At 38.0% G+C, this 17,846-nt stretch overlaps 1 protein-coding gene across 2 annotated transcripts in view; it reads left to right on the top strand.

Moving 5' to 3' along the window:
• The window catches only part of RDX (radixin), a 76,978-nt gene that overhangs the window by 46,659 nt on the left and 12,473 nt on the right, over positions 1–17,846 (top strand). Inside the window, exons 10-14 of one of the 2 annotated variants that reach the window (XM_040976908.1) lie at positions 2,794–2,924; positions 8,486–8,646; positions 9,734–9,826; positions 13,309–13,551; positions 14,247–14,407. In XM_040976908.1, the coding sequence (XP_040832842.1) occupies positions 2,794–2,924; positions 8,486–8,646; positions 9,734–9,826; positions 13,309–13,551; positions 14,247–14,407 (789 nt within the window). Of the gene's footprint in view, positions 1–2,793; positions 2,925–8,485; positions 8,647–9,733; positions 9,827–13,308; positions 13,552–14,246; positions 16,221–17,846 lie in introns of those variants that run through there. The other variant, XM_040976909.1, reaches the window with a different exon arrangement.

Raw genomic sequence — 17,846 nt, 5'->3', positions numbered from 1 at the left:
ACATTGTGAATGAAAGAAGGTTTCTGTCTAAAAATTTAGATAAATTCTCTGCTAGATGGTATTTTAAAAATATTTATTATTTGATAGACAGATTTATAGAAAGAAATCTTCCACCCATTAAATGACTCCCCAAATGGTTGTAATGGCTGAAGCCAAGCCAATTCAAAGCCAGAATCCAAGAGTTTTGGGTCTCCCTTTTGGGTGCAGGGTCCCAAGGCTCTGGGCCATCCTCCCCTGCTTTCCCAGGCCGTACATAGAGAGCTTGATGGGAAGTAGAGCAACCAGGACACAAACTGGCACTCATGGGATGCCGGCACTTGCAGTCAGAGGATTAACCTTTGAGCTACTACACTAGTCCCTAGATAGCATTGTATTATACTCTTAGTATTTGTATCTGATGATTTTTATGTCCTGTGTAATTCAGATACTTTTACTTAAAAAATTAGTTTTATTATTCTAGTTTATTAGTTTTATTTATTAGTTTTATTATAAGTGAATAACAAAATGTTTTTTAGATGAGCATGGAACTTGTTAGTAATTTCTGTTCTCACCATTAAAGATATTAATTTGGATTATTACTTAGGGCCCTGTTGTATTAAACTCTCATTTGACTAGATGATACTGTAGTTCTAGTCTTAGGCAGTTAAGATATTATTTATTGTGCTTCAGTTTTTATATATTCTTACCCATCAGAGCCTTTTAGTTACCTCTCTCACAAGCAAAACTAAGTTTGTTAAGGTCTTTTACTATCAGTTATATAAACATGTAATTGATCTGCAATTGATTTACCTTGTGTTCATCACTATATTATGTCTCAGTTCTTCTGCTTGCTCATTATATTGACATTATTGATCCTCTTTTCAAAAATTTATGTGAAATTTTATTTTATATATGAAACATACAGAGAGAGAAAGGGATTCCCCATGCAGTGGTTTGCTCCCCAGTTGGTAACAGTGGAACTCTGCCTGGCTTTCTCACATGGTGGCAGGGGCCCAAACACTAGGCCGTCTTCTGCTGTTTTCCCAGACTTGAACTGGTGCCTTTGTGGGATGCTGGGGTTTGAAGTAGCAGCTAAACCCTCCAGTGATTTTGTTGTTGTTATTGTTGAATATTAAAGCATAATCAATTAAGTGCCAGAAATGAAATTATAATTAGTTTACTAAACAACAATTATTCACACTGAAGTGGAAGTGGTCTGAATATTGATTTAAACTTACTAGGTAGAAATACAATGTTTGAAGTGTTCAGTTTATTTTTATGCTCCCATTATAGAGTCTATCTAGGGTATGGGTAGGTGTTTGATGAATGAGTATTTTAAAAATCTTACCAGATTCACAGCAGATAAAGCCACAAGACTAAGCATTCATCCCCTCCAAGTGTTTTTGATGATTTCAGCATCAGACCCTAGTGTCGCTCTAATGGAACATTGAAAAATAAACATGTCACCTTGTAATCTAGATGTAAATGGGCACTGCCAGAGAAGTTAAACTAGTATGATTTATGCTTTTACTTTAAGGAACTTTGTGGGCTTCATGACATAGTGGAGGGCTGCTGCTAATGTAAGGAATGTATTTAAGGTTACTGTTACAGGGCCAACATGTAGTTTCTGTAAGTTTGTTCTGTATGTAAATGGCAAGACTCTCGATTGCTTTTCTCCGCTGTCAGGTCTGCCTAAAGAATATGCTTTGTATGTGAGGAGTATACTTGACAAAGACTTCACTGCTGCTTGTAGACGCTCTTTCAAATTGCTCTGAAAAATAATCAGCGGTTATAGCCCTATGATAAATACATTGAGATTCACTACACTGGTATATACATACCTGAATGGGTTTTTTGTTTTTGGCTGTTATGATTAGCTTTTTATTTAATTTTTAAAAAGATTTATTTATTTTTATTGGGGAATGAGATATACAGAGAGGAGGAGAGACAGAGAGGAAGATCTTCCGTCCACTGTTTCACTTCTCTAGTGGCTGCAGTGGCCCGTGCTGCCCTGATCCAAAGCCAGGAGTTTGTTCTGGGTCTCCCAAGCAGGTGCAGGTTCCCAAAGCTTTGGGCCGTCCTTGACTGCTTTCCCAGACCACAAACAGGGAGCTGGATGGGAAGCAGGGCCGCCAGGATATGAACTGGCACCCACATGAGATCCCGGTGCATGTAAGGCGAGGAGACTTTAGTCACTAGGCTACTACGTTAGGCCCATTTTTTAAAATTTTTAATTAGTTTGTTTATTAAAGTTGCCAGTATGGTTGCAAATAAGCTGATTTATTGGAAAGGCAGATTTATAGAGAGGACAGAAATGTCTTGCATCTGCTCAGTCATTCCCCACATGGTCATAATGTCTAGAGCTGAATCATTCTGAAGCCAGGAGCTTTTTTTTGGGCACCCCACACAAAGTCCCAATGATTTAGGCCATTTTTTCACTGCTTTCCCAGGTCACAAACAGGGAGCTGGATGGGATGTGCAGCAGCCAGGACACAAATTGGTGCCCATATGGGATGCTGCACTTGCAGGCAGAGGTAGCCAGTTGAACCATTGAGGTGGCCCAATGTTCAATAAGTTTTTAATAGATTCTGTGTAGTTTCTTGGTAAAATTCTAATAATGATATTCTTCCTTTAGCACCTTGTCAATTTCTGTCTTAAGTTTTTGGATAACATTTTAGATTTACATTATTGTACTCCTGTATTCTAAACTAAAATGTAATGAATGGTGCAGTTGTACTTTAGCTGATTCACAATTAGCACTTTGGTTTCACGTAAGTATTTCAGTTAATTTGTAATAATGCAATTTCTTTTAAGGGCACAGTTAGAGAATGAAAAGAAGAAAAGAGAAATAGCAGAAAAAGAAAAGGAAAGAATAGAACGTGAGAAAGAGGAACTAATGGAACGTCTAAGGCAAATTGAAGAACAAACACTGAAAGCCCAAAAAGGTACACGTTTCTTTTTGATAGTAAATTCAGAGTTATTGCTTAGCTGTCGGATGGTACTTCCTTACTAGTATTACACTGTACTGATGCATTCAGTTGCCAGATCATTACTTCATGGACTCCTGTAATGCTTTTTTATTTAATTGGATGAGTAAATACTTCTCATTTTTATTCTACACATTTTAAATGGTTGCATACATTTTTATTCTTTAGGGGTGAGTATTCCCGTAAGGAAGATTTCACTTTAGTGGATTAGAAAATACACAACACATGGACATACTGTTGATAATTTATAGGGGAGGGGGATATATGTGGAGGAACTTATCTCTTGAGCACTATGATAAGCAGAATGCTACATTGGATTTATAGTGTGATTTCTGTTCTGTAAATCCCAGCACCTGCTAATTTGTCATAGCAAATACAACAAGCAGAATTACTGAAAACACTGAAGTGTGTTTCCTAAGCAATAGAATCTCAGGGAGTCACATGAAATCTGTAGTGCTTACCCCTGTCAGCTTGTAGAAAGTATGATTTGGTTCCATTGGAAATAGCTAGCAGTTGGTAGCCAGTGGTAAAGGAAGAAAGATTGTTGTACATCTGGAAACTGATTGATCACAAACCTTCAGAAACTTAATAGTAAGAGGGAAAAAAAAAAACCCCAGAAAAATTCTGGGTTTTATTCTGACTTAGTAGGAGCGTCAGTTCTTATGGATGTGAAAGTCTGAGAAACAAGAGATCAAAGGCAGGGACTAGTGCTGTGGCATAACTGGTAAAGCTGCCTCCTGCGACACAGGCTTGAGTCCTGGCTGTTCCATGTGGAATCCAGCTTCCTGCTAATGCGCCTGGCAGAGTAGTGGATGTACCCATGTGGGAGACCTAGAAAAATCTCATGGCTTTGAACCAGTTCAGCTCTAACCGTTGGCAGCCATTTGTTTGCAGGCCACAGTTCACAGGTAGAACTTGTTTCTAGCATTGTAGGTGCCTTTTTCACCCATTAAAATAAACATTGATGAGTGCCTACTTAGTGCTCTATCCTAGGAATACAGATATGTAGTGTAACACAAATGCAGAAAAATATTAAATGAGACAGCCGTACTGAGCACTGTGTGAATGGTAGAAGAACATTTAGACCAAGAAAGCAGTAAAAATTGATCATACTAATGTATGCTTAAAAGGGACAGTTTAAAATTAGAACTGTATCACTAATGTTTTTAAAGAAAAGTTTGTTATAGCACTTTACCTAGAATCATTTCTAAGAGAATAGTCATTTACTGAATTTTCAATCTTATTTATTTAGGATTTAAAACGGGGAAGATAGAACATAAAGACTGTAGAACATCCCTATCAAGACAATTTCAAATCAGTCATCTTAAGGCCAAGGAAATCTAACTTGCTTTTGTGTTTTCCAATAAAGCTTTCCCAGGCTGACCTAAAGTCCACTTGCTTGTCTTGTAATTTATGCTGACTTCTCATTCAAAAGCAGTAACTTTGGCTAGATGTAAGTTATATAAGCTATAATTTTTCATTTAAGCAAAAATTTTACAGTTTATTTTCACTTGATTTTTAAACTGAAGCCATTATTTTATATTTCTTTTGTTTTTCATTTCTATAATGTCACTGTTAAACTGTTTTGAAAGGCAGAATTAAAGCGAGAGAGATTTTTCATCTCTGGTTTACTCCCAGAATGTCTGCAGTGATTGGGGCTGGGCCAGGCCAAAGCCTATAATTCTGACAGTTCTGAAGTTATAACATTGGTTCAATAATATTTGAGCTACAGCATAGCCTGACCTATTTCAGTTACTATTTCAAAAAATTTTAGATACCCTTATTCAGGAAAATGGTCATAGGAATGAATAAAGATTTAGCAATCTCTTGTATTCTGAATGCTTAATTAAGCAAAAAAAATATATATATGTATATATTTTTTTAATGTTCCAGGTACTGGGGATTAGTATTGAAAGACCGTTCCAGTGTTTATGGACCTTACTTTAGCTAGAAGCGTGTCCCACATGGGTGCAGAGGCCCAAGAACTTGGCCTTTGTCCACTGCTTTTCCAACCACACTAGCAGGCAGCTGGATCCAACGTGGAGCAGCTAGCACATGAACCAGTGCCCATATGTGATTCTGGTATTGCAGGCAAGGGCTTAACATAATACGCCACGATGCTGGCCTCGGGACCTTACATCTTACTAAGGGAAGATAGTGATTGCAAACTCCCATCTCCTGCCCTGCTCGTTAAATGTGAGGAACTGGAAACTCTATCCATCACTCACTGCCTTCCTATACAGTAGCAGGAAGCTAGACACAGGAGTGGATGCAGGACTCTAACCTGATACTCACGTGGGGTACAAACACGCAGAGATGAGGCTTCACTGCCACACCAGACACCTGCCGGGACAGTGGTACTTTAGGAGAGAAGCTACTTTTTCATTTGAATGGCAAATAACTTCTAGGTGTGTGGCTCATTGGACGTTTACAAAATGCTCTGGTTATGGGCATTAAGAGAATGTACCAGTAATTAGAAATTTTGTCTCTCTGCCTTCCAAATAAAATAAATTTTCAAAGTAAATATCAGACTCCACATGCTTTCTGTGCCAGCTACTCAACAGTGGCATTGCAGTGTGAAAAACAGCTCACCCCATCCCCTCATGGGGATGAAGGAACTGTTCTGATACATTTCATGTGCCAGACACAAAAATATTGGGAGCTGGCATTGTGGTGCAGCGAGTTAATCTGCCACTTGCAAAGGCAGTATGCTGTACTGGAGTGCCGGTTTGAGTCCTGCTGTTTGCTCCAGCTTCCTGCTATTATACCTGGGAAGGCAGTGGAAGACTGCCCAACTGCCTGGGCCCCGGCTTTGCCTTGCCCCAGGCCTGGTTGTTGCTCTTTGGGGAGTGAACCTAAAAGTGGAAGTGCTCTTTTCCCTCATCTCTGTTCTGCCTTTCAGATGAATGAATACCAACATATACATATTTGTACCAGGACTTGGTTGGGTTTTATACTTAGGGCATGCCATTGTTTACTAATTCCTGTTCTCAGTCAACTATAAAAGAAAGAAATAGGGAAGTCATTTATGTGTTATATAATTATTCACAACTTTCCATTCTAGAATGGACAAATTCAGTTGTGGTTCACATTTAAGAAAATTTAGACTTGAAAATATGCCTCAGTAGCATTAGCTATCATTTTTCAGGTTATTATGACAAAGTTGATAGAAACTAATTATTCTAAAATTTAACTTTGTAATCCATACTGCTTCAATTTGTTATACTACAGAACTCTTTCAGTTGTGAGAAAATAAAGCATTGTGCTTTTGTTGCAAAATCTAACACAAAATTGAGTATCTAAATGTATTGTTAAGTGACAATAAATATACTCATGTTAGCTACATCTTGCAAAAGTAAAGCGATCTTCCCATGAAGTTGACTCCTTGGTGCTCCCTCCCTCCCCAGGCCCCTGACAGGTGCCAGCTCACGTTGTTACTGATTTTAATTACCATAAGTGAAATCATACAGTGTTTGTCTTTCTGTGACTAGTTCATTTTACTTACTCTAATATTCACCCATGTTACAGCATCTGTCAGAATTTCCTCCTTAGGATCTGCACACCACACTTTGCTTCAGTGTTCATTTTCATTGGATGCTTCAGTTATTTGTACATGTTCATAGTAGTCAATGATGTTACCATGAATCTTGGTATGCCGCTATCAAACAAAGATTTGAGAGGGTAGGAGAGCTTCTGTCAACTGGTTCTCTCCTCCAAATCATTACAGTTGCCAGGACTGGGCGAGTCTAAAGCTAGGAGCCTAAACTCCATCTGGATCTCCCACGTGGGTGCAGGGGTTAAAACCCTAGAGCCACGTTCTCACAAGCCATTAGCACGGGACTAGCCGGAGTAGGTGGAACACTAAATGGTGCCCAGGTGGGATGCCAGCTTCACCTGTTCTCTTGATTTCAGTTCTTCAAAATGAATGATAAAGCCATGAGCTTTGTGCACTTTCTTAAAAGTTTGTTTGGCTTGATTTTTTTGGATATTAATTAAACAGTGAATTTTAACATGAAAAAAAACCTAGAATTTAGCATGGTAGCATCAGTGCTGTACACAATTCATCTTTGTAATGGAATAGTTTCACAGAATTTCTGTGCTGTTTTAATAATAACTTAAAACTTAACTGAATTTGGTTTTTTTTTTCCCTCCCGCCCCTTTACATCCTAATTTTTAATTACTTCAAACCAGGGAAAGAAAAGCTTGTGCATTTCTTTTAGCTGTGAAACAGAATGGCATAAGTTTTAAATTTTGCCTCTATGAATTATATTAGGGAAAGTCAGTCTTTTTAGGATACTTTACATTCTTAACAGATGGCACTGTTGGCTTCTATCATAGAACCAACATAGGGTTGAATAAGAATTGTCCAGATAATGTTTAAATTAGTACTTTTAAACTCCTTTAAAATCTTTGCTTGTTATTCAAATGACACTTTACTATTCACATCATTGGAATAAGAATTTTATGCTTTACAACTTTAAGGTTAACATTCATATTAGCTCCAAATATTACTTGTCCTCCTGAGTGTGTTATCAGTGACATAATTTTCAATCATTGATACCAAAATTACTATTCAGGGAGAGGGTCTCCTAATCTGGAATCTGGATTTAATACAGAATGTGCTTCCATAATCCAAAACTTCCAAATTACTTTTCTCTAACTCAGTATGATGCCAGAGGTGGAAAATTGTACATGTGACATCAACTGAGGGTTAAACAAAAGAGATGCCACTGAAAGTACTGTGCAAAATTATCTTCAGACTATGTATATAAGAATAAAGTAATTCTGTGTTTAGATTTGGTCCTGTCCCTGAGATAACTTATGTGCAAGTCCCCTAAAATCCAGGGTCAGGTGCTTATGGTTCCAGAGTTTTGTTGTATAATAAGGGATATTCGATCAGTATTAATCTGGATACATTTTAGAATGTGTTATATATAGATTGCTGAAACATGGAAATTTGTTTCCCAGAGTCAAAATTGTTCCTGTGCAGGAATTTGACTTGTGGAGATTTTGCATTTTTAACTTAACAGAGATTTCTTTTTTATGGTAAACTCAGATATACAGAGAGGAGGAGAGACAGAGAGGAAGATCTTCCATCCGATGATTCACTCCCCAAGTGACTGCAATGGCTGGAGCTGCGCCAATCTGAAGCCAGGAGCTCTTCCGGGTCTCCCATGTGGGTGCAGGGTTCCAAGGCTTTGGGCCGTCCTCAACTGCTTTCCCAGGCCACAAGCAGGTTGCTGGATGGGAAGTGGGGCTGCTGGGATTAGAACTGGCACCCATATGGGATCCTGGCATGTTCAAGGTGAAGACTTCAGCCACTAGGCCACTGCGCTGGGCCCAAGTTAACAGATTTTTGAAATCCCCAGGTTTCTGCCAAGTTACAAATGAGATTATACATGTAGTTACATATGTGTTAACTTTTAAAAACTGTAGAGATTCTTTGTACTATTCTGGCTTTCTTTATAGTGAGACTCTTTGTTAATTAATCATTTTGGGGGGCACTTAACGTTTCACAGAACTAGAAGAACAAACTCGAAAAGCTCTAGAGCTGGACCAGGAACGAAAGCGAGCGAAAGAAGAAGCAGAACGCCTTGACAAGGAGCGGCGAGCTGCCGAAGAGGCCAAGTCAGCCATAGCGAAACAAGCTGCTGACCAGATGAAGAATCAGGAACAGCTAGTAAGGAGCTGCCCTAGTTCTGTCTAGCTGCCCTAGTTCTGTAAAGCACGTGCTTGGAGTGAACCTTACAAACTACATGTTTTCTGTAAAGCACAACTGAGTAAAGTGGGGATAATCTAAACATTTATATACCTGTTCCCAAAACCCTTAACAAATAAACTCTTCAGAGCATTTTTTTTTTTTACACCTTACAAATAGGCCTACTGCCAACAAGATTCTGAATCTGAACAGGTTCGGCAATAACCCAAATGGAATCTTTTGCTTTAGAAGAACTGATGCAATGTAACCTGGTTCCTAAAAAGAAAACTAGATATCAGGCTTGTTTGAAAATTTTTTTGATATAGTAGACTTGGAAATTACTGACACTTCAGAGGTGCTGGAATCAAGTACCTCAGTGCTCTTGAAAAGAGGGATGATATTAGTTAAGGACTTATTGCAGAATCAGGCGAGATCATTTGACTAAAGGCTCTTTAGCTGTAGAGCCACCTTATCATTGTAATTCCTGCTTTTGTAGACTTCAGTACGTGGCTCATTCATTGATAAAAGTACGAAGTAGCTAAGTTTCACATTTTAAGATCCTGCTGTTGAACCAGGATTGATGCATCTACAGAATAAAAATCTTACCACTTTTCCTCCGGTCAGCTAGTATCACAGGACCTACTAGAAGATAGTAGAAGATACATGTATTGGCTTTTTTAAAATGGAAAGTTACCTAGCCCAAGCACCGTGCAGTTAGTTGGTCTAGCAGTTTGACTCTGCTTGGGACACCTGCATCCAGTCAGAGAGCCTGGGTGGACATCCCTGCTCCACACCCAGCGATGCTAACACATACCATGGGTGGCAGCTTAAGTGGTTGAGTTACTGGCACTCCAGCTGAGATGTTGATTAAATTCCCAGCTGCTGACCCTGGGCCTTTGCAGCCATTTTGATAGTGTAAGTAGGACTCCATCTTCTTGCTCTACCCCACTGGCCATCATTTCCTCCTTCACAAGTAAAAATGTACAAATATATCCAGAATCCCGAGTTTGTATGTTAAAATGATGTTGACTCAACCTGTCAATCTAAGTAATTGTATTTTTTATTTAAGGCAGCGGAACTTGCTGAATTCACTGCCAAGATTGCACTTCTGGAAGAAGCCAAGAAGAAAAAGGAAGAGGAAGCAACTGAGTGGCAGCACAAAGTAATCATTTATTTGTTCATTTGGCATCCTTTAGTTAATAGTTATTTTGTACTTAGCTATATGACTACTTTCAGAGAAGAATAAACATAAAAGCAAATGTAAATTAAGTTTGGACAAAACAGAAAAAGTGATTTTCTATTGGAATTTAAGATGAACTTTACTGCAGTGTTTTGAGGGACTGAACGTGCTGGACAGCAAGTTGAATCTGTATGTGTGTCTAGACTTGAGGATAACCTTTAAGTGACGAAAATCTAAGATTTAGATGTGTTGGAGCCTGGCAGTGTGGTGTGGTCAGCTAAGCTGCCAGTATCGCATGAGTGATGGGTAGGGTTCTGGTTGCTTGGCTTCTGATCCAACACCTGGGAAAGCAGCCTACAGAAGATAGCCAAGTTTGTGTGATAGCTTACTAAGCTAATCCTTGACCTGCAAGAACTGGCATCCCATAGGCGCTGTTTCATGTCCTGGCTGCTCCACCGCCCATCTAGCTCTCTGCCTGTGGTCTGGAAAAGCAGTCGAGGATGGCGCAAAGCCTTGGGACCTTGTACCCCCGTGGAAGACCCAAGAGAGGCATCTGGTTTCAGATTGGCCCAGCTCTGGCCTTTGTGGTCATTTGGGGAGTGAACTAACAGATAGATTTTGTCTCTCCTTTTCTCTGCAAATCTGCCTTTTCGATGAAAATGCATCTTTCTTTAAAAAAAATGTTCCAAGTGGTTGGGCACCTGCCACTGGCATGGGAGACCTGGATGGAATTCCTGGAATTCCTGACTCCTGAATACAACCAGGTCCAGTACTTTGTGGCTTTTTGAGGAAATGAACTGATGGTTTTAACTTGCTGTGCTGCTTGTAACAACACCTTTGAAATGTGTAAATATTACAAAAGGAATTTGTAATTATCAGTTACAATTAGGTAACTGATAAGTTACATAAAAGTTGGGGCAAGGCAGTAGGGAGGACATATAGTCAAAGATTTCAAAACAGGAATTGTAACAAAATCAAAACTGACTTTGTTTAACAAGAAAAATTAGTTGCAGTTCAATGTGAAGAACAGCATGGGAGAGTATATTTCTTCCATTTTAAATTATGTTTTGTTTTCAGTTGCTTGAGTAGTCTTCATACTGACTTGCATAGTGGCTGCACAAGTCTACCGTCCCACTAGCAGTCTAGGAGGACCTTTCTTCCCCACATCCTCACCAGCAGGTGTTGATGGTAGTTTTCTGTACGTGGACCATTCTCACTGGAGTTAAGCAGAATCTTAGTGTTTATTTGAATTTCCCTTATTAGGGAGCTTGAGCATTTTTTCATGTCTGTTAGCCATTTGGATTTGTTCCTTTGAAAAAATGCTCATTTCCATCACCCATTTCTTGACTGGCTTGTTTGTTTTGTTGTTATGGTTATTCTGGAGTTCTTTGTATATTCTGGATATTATCCCCCATCTTTTGAGTGCAAAGATTTTGAAGGTTGGATTCTTAATTGAAATACTCAAACTGAAGAGGCAGTAACGAGAATACAGAGTAATGCTAAGAGTGGACATTGTATGGTAGACTGAGAAGGGTATAGCACTAGATGATTGAATGTGTGCTCGAGGGGTACAATGATGATTCTGGAATTTTTGTTTAAGATTGACTTATCTGAATTGTGGACAGGATAGACACACAGAGAGCTTTCATCCTTTGGTTCACTTCTGAAATGGTTGTGCTGGCTGGGGCTGAGCCAGGTTAGGCTAATGCCAGGAGGTCGGGCCTTTAACTTCTGTTTTGCTGAGTTGCATTGGCAAGGAGCTGGAGCAGAAGTGCAGCATCTGGTACTTGAACCAGTGCTCATATGGGATCCTAGAGCTACAAGTTGTGACTAAACCTACTGTGCCTTCAATTAATGTTTAGTTGCAGGAATAGGACATATGAGATTACTAGTAATGCACTCAAATGATACATAATTGTGATTTTTTCATAAGTGAATGTGTTCAATATAGATAATGGCTTTCATTTTCTTAATTGAAATTTTATCCACCTGTGTGTTTTAGTGCTTCAAAAAGAAGGAAACCGCCATTGAAGTTTTGAAATTAGTGTACCTTCATGCTATTGCTTCTGTGTTTTCATTTCATGCAATACTAGATTATACTCAAAACTTCTGTTGGCCCAAAAATCTGAGATAGCTGATCTTCCAAACCAGTATTAAAAGTAGGACTCCCCTAAGTTTCTTTTACTTGTGACACCTTTCTTTTTTATGAGGTGGATTTATTAAAGGGCCCTGGGAGTGTTACTTGGTTACTTCTTACACTGTCATTCAGCTTATTCCTTGATTCCTAATTTTCCCTGTAAATTGTAATCACTTATACCTAGAAGGATGAATAATTTGAAATAACGTTTTAGCTACAGTCAATTATAGATGAGACTTTTACATAATGTTATTAAAACTAGAGCAATTTTGAGAGTAAAACAGTGTTATTACACAGGACAGCAGTGACCGCAGGGCTATCCTAGGCACATCAGGATAATGTGGTTATTGAGATTACTGGCAACCCTGGTTATTTTACCTTGTATCACATTGGAAGATACTTTACTAACCCGCTGTCTTTTGTTTGTTTGTTTGTTTTAAGATTTATTTATTTTTATTGCAAAGGCAGATATACAGAGAGGAAGATCTTCCATCCAATGAATCACTCCCCAAGTGGCCGCAATGGCCAGTGCTGTACTAATCAAAAGCCAGGAGCCAGGAACTTCCTTCTGGGTCTCCCACGTGGGTGCAGGGTCCCAATGCTCTGGGCTGTCCTTGACTGCTTTCCCAGGCCACAAGCAGGGAGCTGGATGGGAAGTAGAGCTGCTGGCACCCATATGGGATCCTGGCGTGTTCAAGGCGAGGACTTTAGCTGCTAGGCCACTGTGCCGGGCCCAACCCACTGTTAATTTTCACTGAAAATGGTTTACTTTAGTTGTATGTGTTCCACCATTGTCTGGTTATATTTTTCCCTAGTTGCTCATAGCTGATCTATTGAATGTTGTATTTTTAATAAGGAAGCGAGAGATTATTTATATGTGGATTCATTTCTGCAAGAGGCCACCGATTTCAGGGCCTGGGATTCTCTCTAGGTCTCCAATAAGGGTAGCAAAGACCCCAAAACATCTGAGCCCTCTTGTGTTGCCATCCCATGCACATAGGCTTGGAAGCAGAACAGTGGAGATTTTAACTGATGCTGTTTGGAGATGGCAGCAGCTTAACGTGCTGGACTACAACATACTACAAGACTCCACTCTGCTGGTGGCATTTTCATATGAATGTCCACATCCTGTCAAATGTAATAGTTCTAGCAGCAATTGATAATCTTCGCCAGAATTAATAATTTTACTGGGGTTTGCAAAATAAAAAAATGTTTTCACTTTATAGCATTCCATGAAAACTGGTTTTTCATTATTCTGAAATGAAGGTATATTTTTTATTACCATATTTACAAGTAAGTTGTTTATATATGTATTTTCAATATTCAGGCTTTTGCAGCCCAGGAAGACTTGGAAAAAACCAAAGAAGAGTTAAAAACTGTGATGTCAGCGCCCCCTCCACCTCCACCACCACCAGTCATTGCTCCAACGGAAAATGAACATGATGAACACGATGAGAATAATGCTGAGGCCAGTGCTGAATTATCCAACGAAGGGGTGATGAACCACAGAAGTGAGGAAGAACGCGTAACAGAAACACAGAAAAATGAGCGTGTTAAAAAACAGCTCCAGGTATTTAACGATTAGTTATAAATCTTTGTCTCTAAACCTGGTTGGCCTTGTGACTGGTGTGTCCTATAGTCATGTTATTTCTCTTTGTCCATTGCATAATCTCATTAGCAAATATGTTAGCTTTATCTAATCAGGCCTTAACTAGTGAGTTGTTTAATTATAGCTTGACACATTTAAGAGGTAGGATGTATTGTAAAAATGTGTTACAAGGACAGTTTTGTGTGTACTGACTATACTAATATTTCAGTTCCTGGAAGGGACTATCTAATTCAAATTATTCTTTTTGATATGGAAATAGCAAGAGGTCAGTTTAGATCAGAATAGGAAATTATTTCTGAGAATGGTCTAATTGGTGAAATCTTTAGGAAGATCAGAAAGCATAGTGATAGAATTGGCATATTAAGACTTAAAGCAAGCTTCTCATGCTGTACATTCTAGATTGTTACTAACATTATAATGTGTGTTTTGGGATGTTTAAAGTCATTTCAACTATTGGATGAGGAAGCAAGGGAATCTAGAATAGTCAACAGAATACTGGGGTTTTTAAAAGCAAAAATGAAAGGTAATGTTATTCCTCCTTTACCTCTACCCTTAATCCTACATATTTCATAAAGAAATAATGCATTTAAAAATTTCCCGTGTAGTTATGCAACTTTTATGAATTTAAGAGTCATGCTTTCTTTTTTTAAATATAGGCATTAAGTTCAGAATTAGCCCAAGCCAGAGATGAAACTAAGAAAACACAAAATGATGTTCTTCACGCCGAGAACGTTAAAGCAGGCCGTGACAAGTACAAGACTCTGCGACAGATTCGACAAGGCAATACAAAGCAGCGTATTGATGAGTTTGAAGCAATGTGAGAGCTGTTCGTTTGCATACGTGTTCCTCATAAGCTGAACCACCATCAGAGAAAAGCAGGCCTTTGCAGATGTGATGGAATGCATCCCACCTTGCCAAAGCACTTAATACCAGTTTGACTGTGGTGGCTAACAAATTTAAGGGGAGCTCTTCAGCATTAAGGCAGTGTGATGTCATGATTGGTTTTCTTTCAGGGCAGGGAGTGGAGAACAGTGATTTGTTGCCTCCTTTCATATTTTCCATTTTCCATTTTTTTCCTGTTAAATTAACACTAATTATCATGTCCGAATGTGTATGTGTGGTTTGAACATTTTGTACATTTTAAAGCATAATGGTGTTTACATAGAGCTGTTTTCTCTTGCCCCTTCTGTATTTTTAACCTGCATGCATTTCCACATTCTCACGCCCACATTTTTCAGTGTGCCTTTTTCATAATCTGCCATGATAGATCATTGGCAATGCTTAAAATGATGGCAGTAGAGTGCAGTCTGATCATTGTATAGGCGATGGCTGTGGATAATACTGTAGTGTGCAGCTAATTTGCAGTCTTGGATATTTGCTTAATTACCGTCATCTAACAGCAGAACCAAGTGGCATTTGTTTCCTGTAGTTCCCTCATGGTTTTCCTTGCCTGCTGCTTCAGAAGTGTAGACAACAGGTTCTTTAGGATAGTTTCTGGAAAAAACACTGGGAGATTTAGAAAATTACTTTTCATTTTTTTTTTTTAAGAAAATCAAATGTTTAATAAAAAACACATAAACTTGCTGGTAGTTTATTTTGTTCACTAAGAAAATCCCTTTCCATTTCTGGAAAGGCACCATGTGAAAACCCCCACCCAGGAAGGGAACAGGGCCACTACCTCACTGTTAGACCTGTGCTGGCTTTGTCAAACATGAGTGTGTACACTGTTCATACTGCACAGTGATAGACTCGATCGTGAAGCACTGCTCACAAGATCTCATTTTCTTTCAGAATACCTGAGTGCTAAATTGCCCTTGTTGAGCTGAACTGCGGGACTCTGATTTGTATTAAAATTAAAAGCTTTCACTGGTGTACTATCTTCCTGGAGGAGTAATGTGTGCTGTATGTGAGTGTCTGAGAGAAATTACCTTTGTAGCATAAGAATGTTGTTTTCTGGTGTCAGTTACATAATCATACTTGATTTTGATTTCTAAATCAGTTTATTTTCAAAAGCAAATCTGGTTCATATTTTAGAAACTTGTAGATTAATATCAATTATGTCTTATTGAAGATATTCTTCCAATTAAAAATATTCTGATTTTTTTCCCCTTGGTAAGGTTCCTAGATTTGAAGTTACAGAGAGCCTTGTTTTCTCTGTGTGGTTCAGCTACTTTTCCATTGGTATTATGCACATTTATCTGTTAAAATTGCCATTTTATTAAACATTTTTTCATGCACAGTAGATTGACATTGTGTCTAAAAAAAAGTCTTGTGCTTTGTTTTGCTGACTTTAAAAGGATTAATCTGGGCAGACATGAAAAGGAAAGCTGCATTTAATATATATTTCTGACTCTACAAGACAAAAGATAACTGGATAACTTAAAGTGACTGTTGTACAGAGGTGGTCCCACATGATTCAAAACCATAGCATATTTTTATCAGTAGTACATCGGGGCACAGATAATGGATTCCACTGCTCAGACTTAAGTTCCACTTTCCAGAACATTCAGCATTGCCATAATAGGTGAAAACCTGGACTTCCACTTGTCTTGTTCCCCTGTGTGCGTTACCATTGCTACACCAGTTTGATACAGTGTTGAAAAATTACCAGTTATATTTGCTGTTTATAATCTATTTGTAGATTAGAATTAAAATGGATTAAATCCATTTTTAAAGCTGTATGGATTTTTCTAAGCCATTTGGTTTTCTTAGTAATTACAAAACAACTATAACTTTTATCATTAGCAGTTGAAAACATGTTTATAGCATTGTAAAAATACACTAATGAATATCTGGTAAATTCCAGTAGGCTTTTACCATTAGCATAATTTTGTGTTGTACAATTAAATTACATCTCTAATTTTGGATAATATTCATGGGTTAACAATAAAGTGAGAAAAACTCATGCCTTTAAGGTCCACTGTTGTTATTTCATATGGATTTCTTGTATTTTCCCTGAGAATTATAATCAGTCATAATTTGAATTCACATCTTAATCCGAGAAGTGGATATGAAATATTTTAGACTAGTAGTAGATTGATGCCTGCCCTAAATGACAACCATTTGGTTTGGAAATAGTAATTAATTCTGTGGTAAAACCAACTGTCAACAGAAGGTGATAGAAGAATTCTAATCATTGCTTTTAAAGCAGTGTATAGTTTGTCTTTATAAAGATGCTGTTTCACTGCTGTAAATTCCTTTCACTATTAAAATTCTAGTATTCTTTGAAGAACTACATGCTGAAGTGCATTTATTTAATGCATATTTTCAACCTACATTACAGAGCAGTTACCATAAATTTATATTAACTGCCTTTCTGAAAATGTAATTACTAGCTTTTATAATACTCTTCTTAAAGAATAAATCAATACTAAAAATAGGAAAAGTTGGTGTGTTCTTGGTTTGTAGTAATACTTAACTGTCACCTTGTTTCTGTTCTCAAGGGCAGACCGGTGCCGTCAAAAGAATTTTTATATACATTTTTTTAGAACTAGGAATGCCACTTTGACTTCTGGAACTCAGTTTTATCATCATTAGAAAAGTGTTCATGGTGTAATAACTAAAAACAATTCTTACCACATTATATCCCAGTTGCTGTCACCTTGTTGCTTGGTGAATAAGCCTAAAACCCAAAAGCACCCATTTTGTATATGCACAGTAACCACTTATCTTTTATTTAAAGTTAAGGCTTTAAATAAAATTAAGAAATCATTAATGCTATTACCTTACTGAATGGATAAATCTTAGATATTGGTAAGGAGGGAAAAAGTTCAGTGTGGAGCTGCCTAAATGAGAAGCATGTTTACAGTTTTTACCATATTTTAATTGGCTGTATCCCATATAGTGACAGCATTCTAGCACATTTCAAGAATTCAGTGGATTCTACAGATGTTTTTCAAACTCTCAAAAGTGTTCTAGCAATTCAGTTCCTTCTAATACCAGTAGGTAGGGAAAAAATACTCAAAACACTGTTCCATATGTCAGCGGTAATCACCATATCATGTAATCACCTTTTTAAAAATTAATTTTAACTCCCACATTTTGTTATTAGACCATCTTGTATATCTGTCAAGATTCAGAGCTGCTATTTGCCCTGTGGGAAGATCTTGACACCCTAGTTTTATCTCCTAAATATTTGATCTCCCTTAAAATTATTTCACACAAGAGTTTGTTTCTGATTTGGGTTTGCACATGTTCCCTTAGGAACAGAAGTTATTTACGCATTATTTCTTGCATTTAGCATTACAGTTCTGCAG

The sequence above is a fragment of the Ochotona curzoniae genome, unplaced genomic scaffold (assembly GCF_017591425.1).
Source record: "Ochotona curzoniae isolate NIBS_2020 unplaced genomic scaffold, NIBS_Ocur_1.0 contig_2723, whole genome shotgun sequence".
NCBI classification, from domain to species: Eukaryota; Metazoa; Chordata; class Mammalia; order Lagomorpha; family Ochotonidae; genus Ochotona; species Ochotona curzoniae.
The sequence above is the reverse complement of the archived record's forward strand: the minus strand, read 5'-3'. Positions and strand labels throughout refer to the sequence as shown.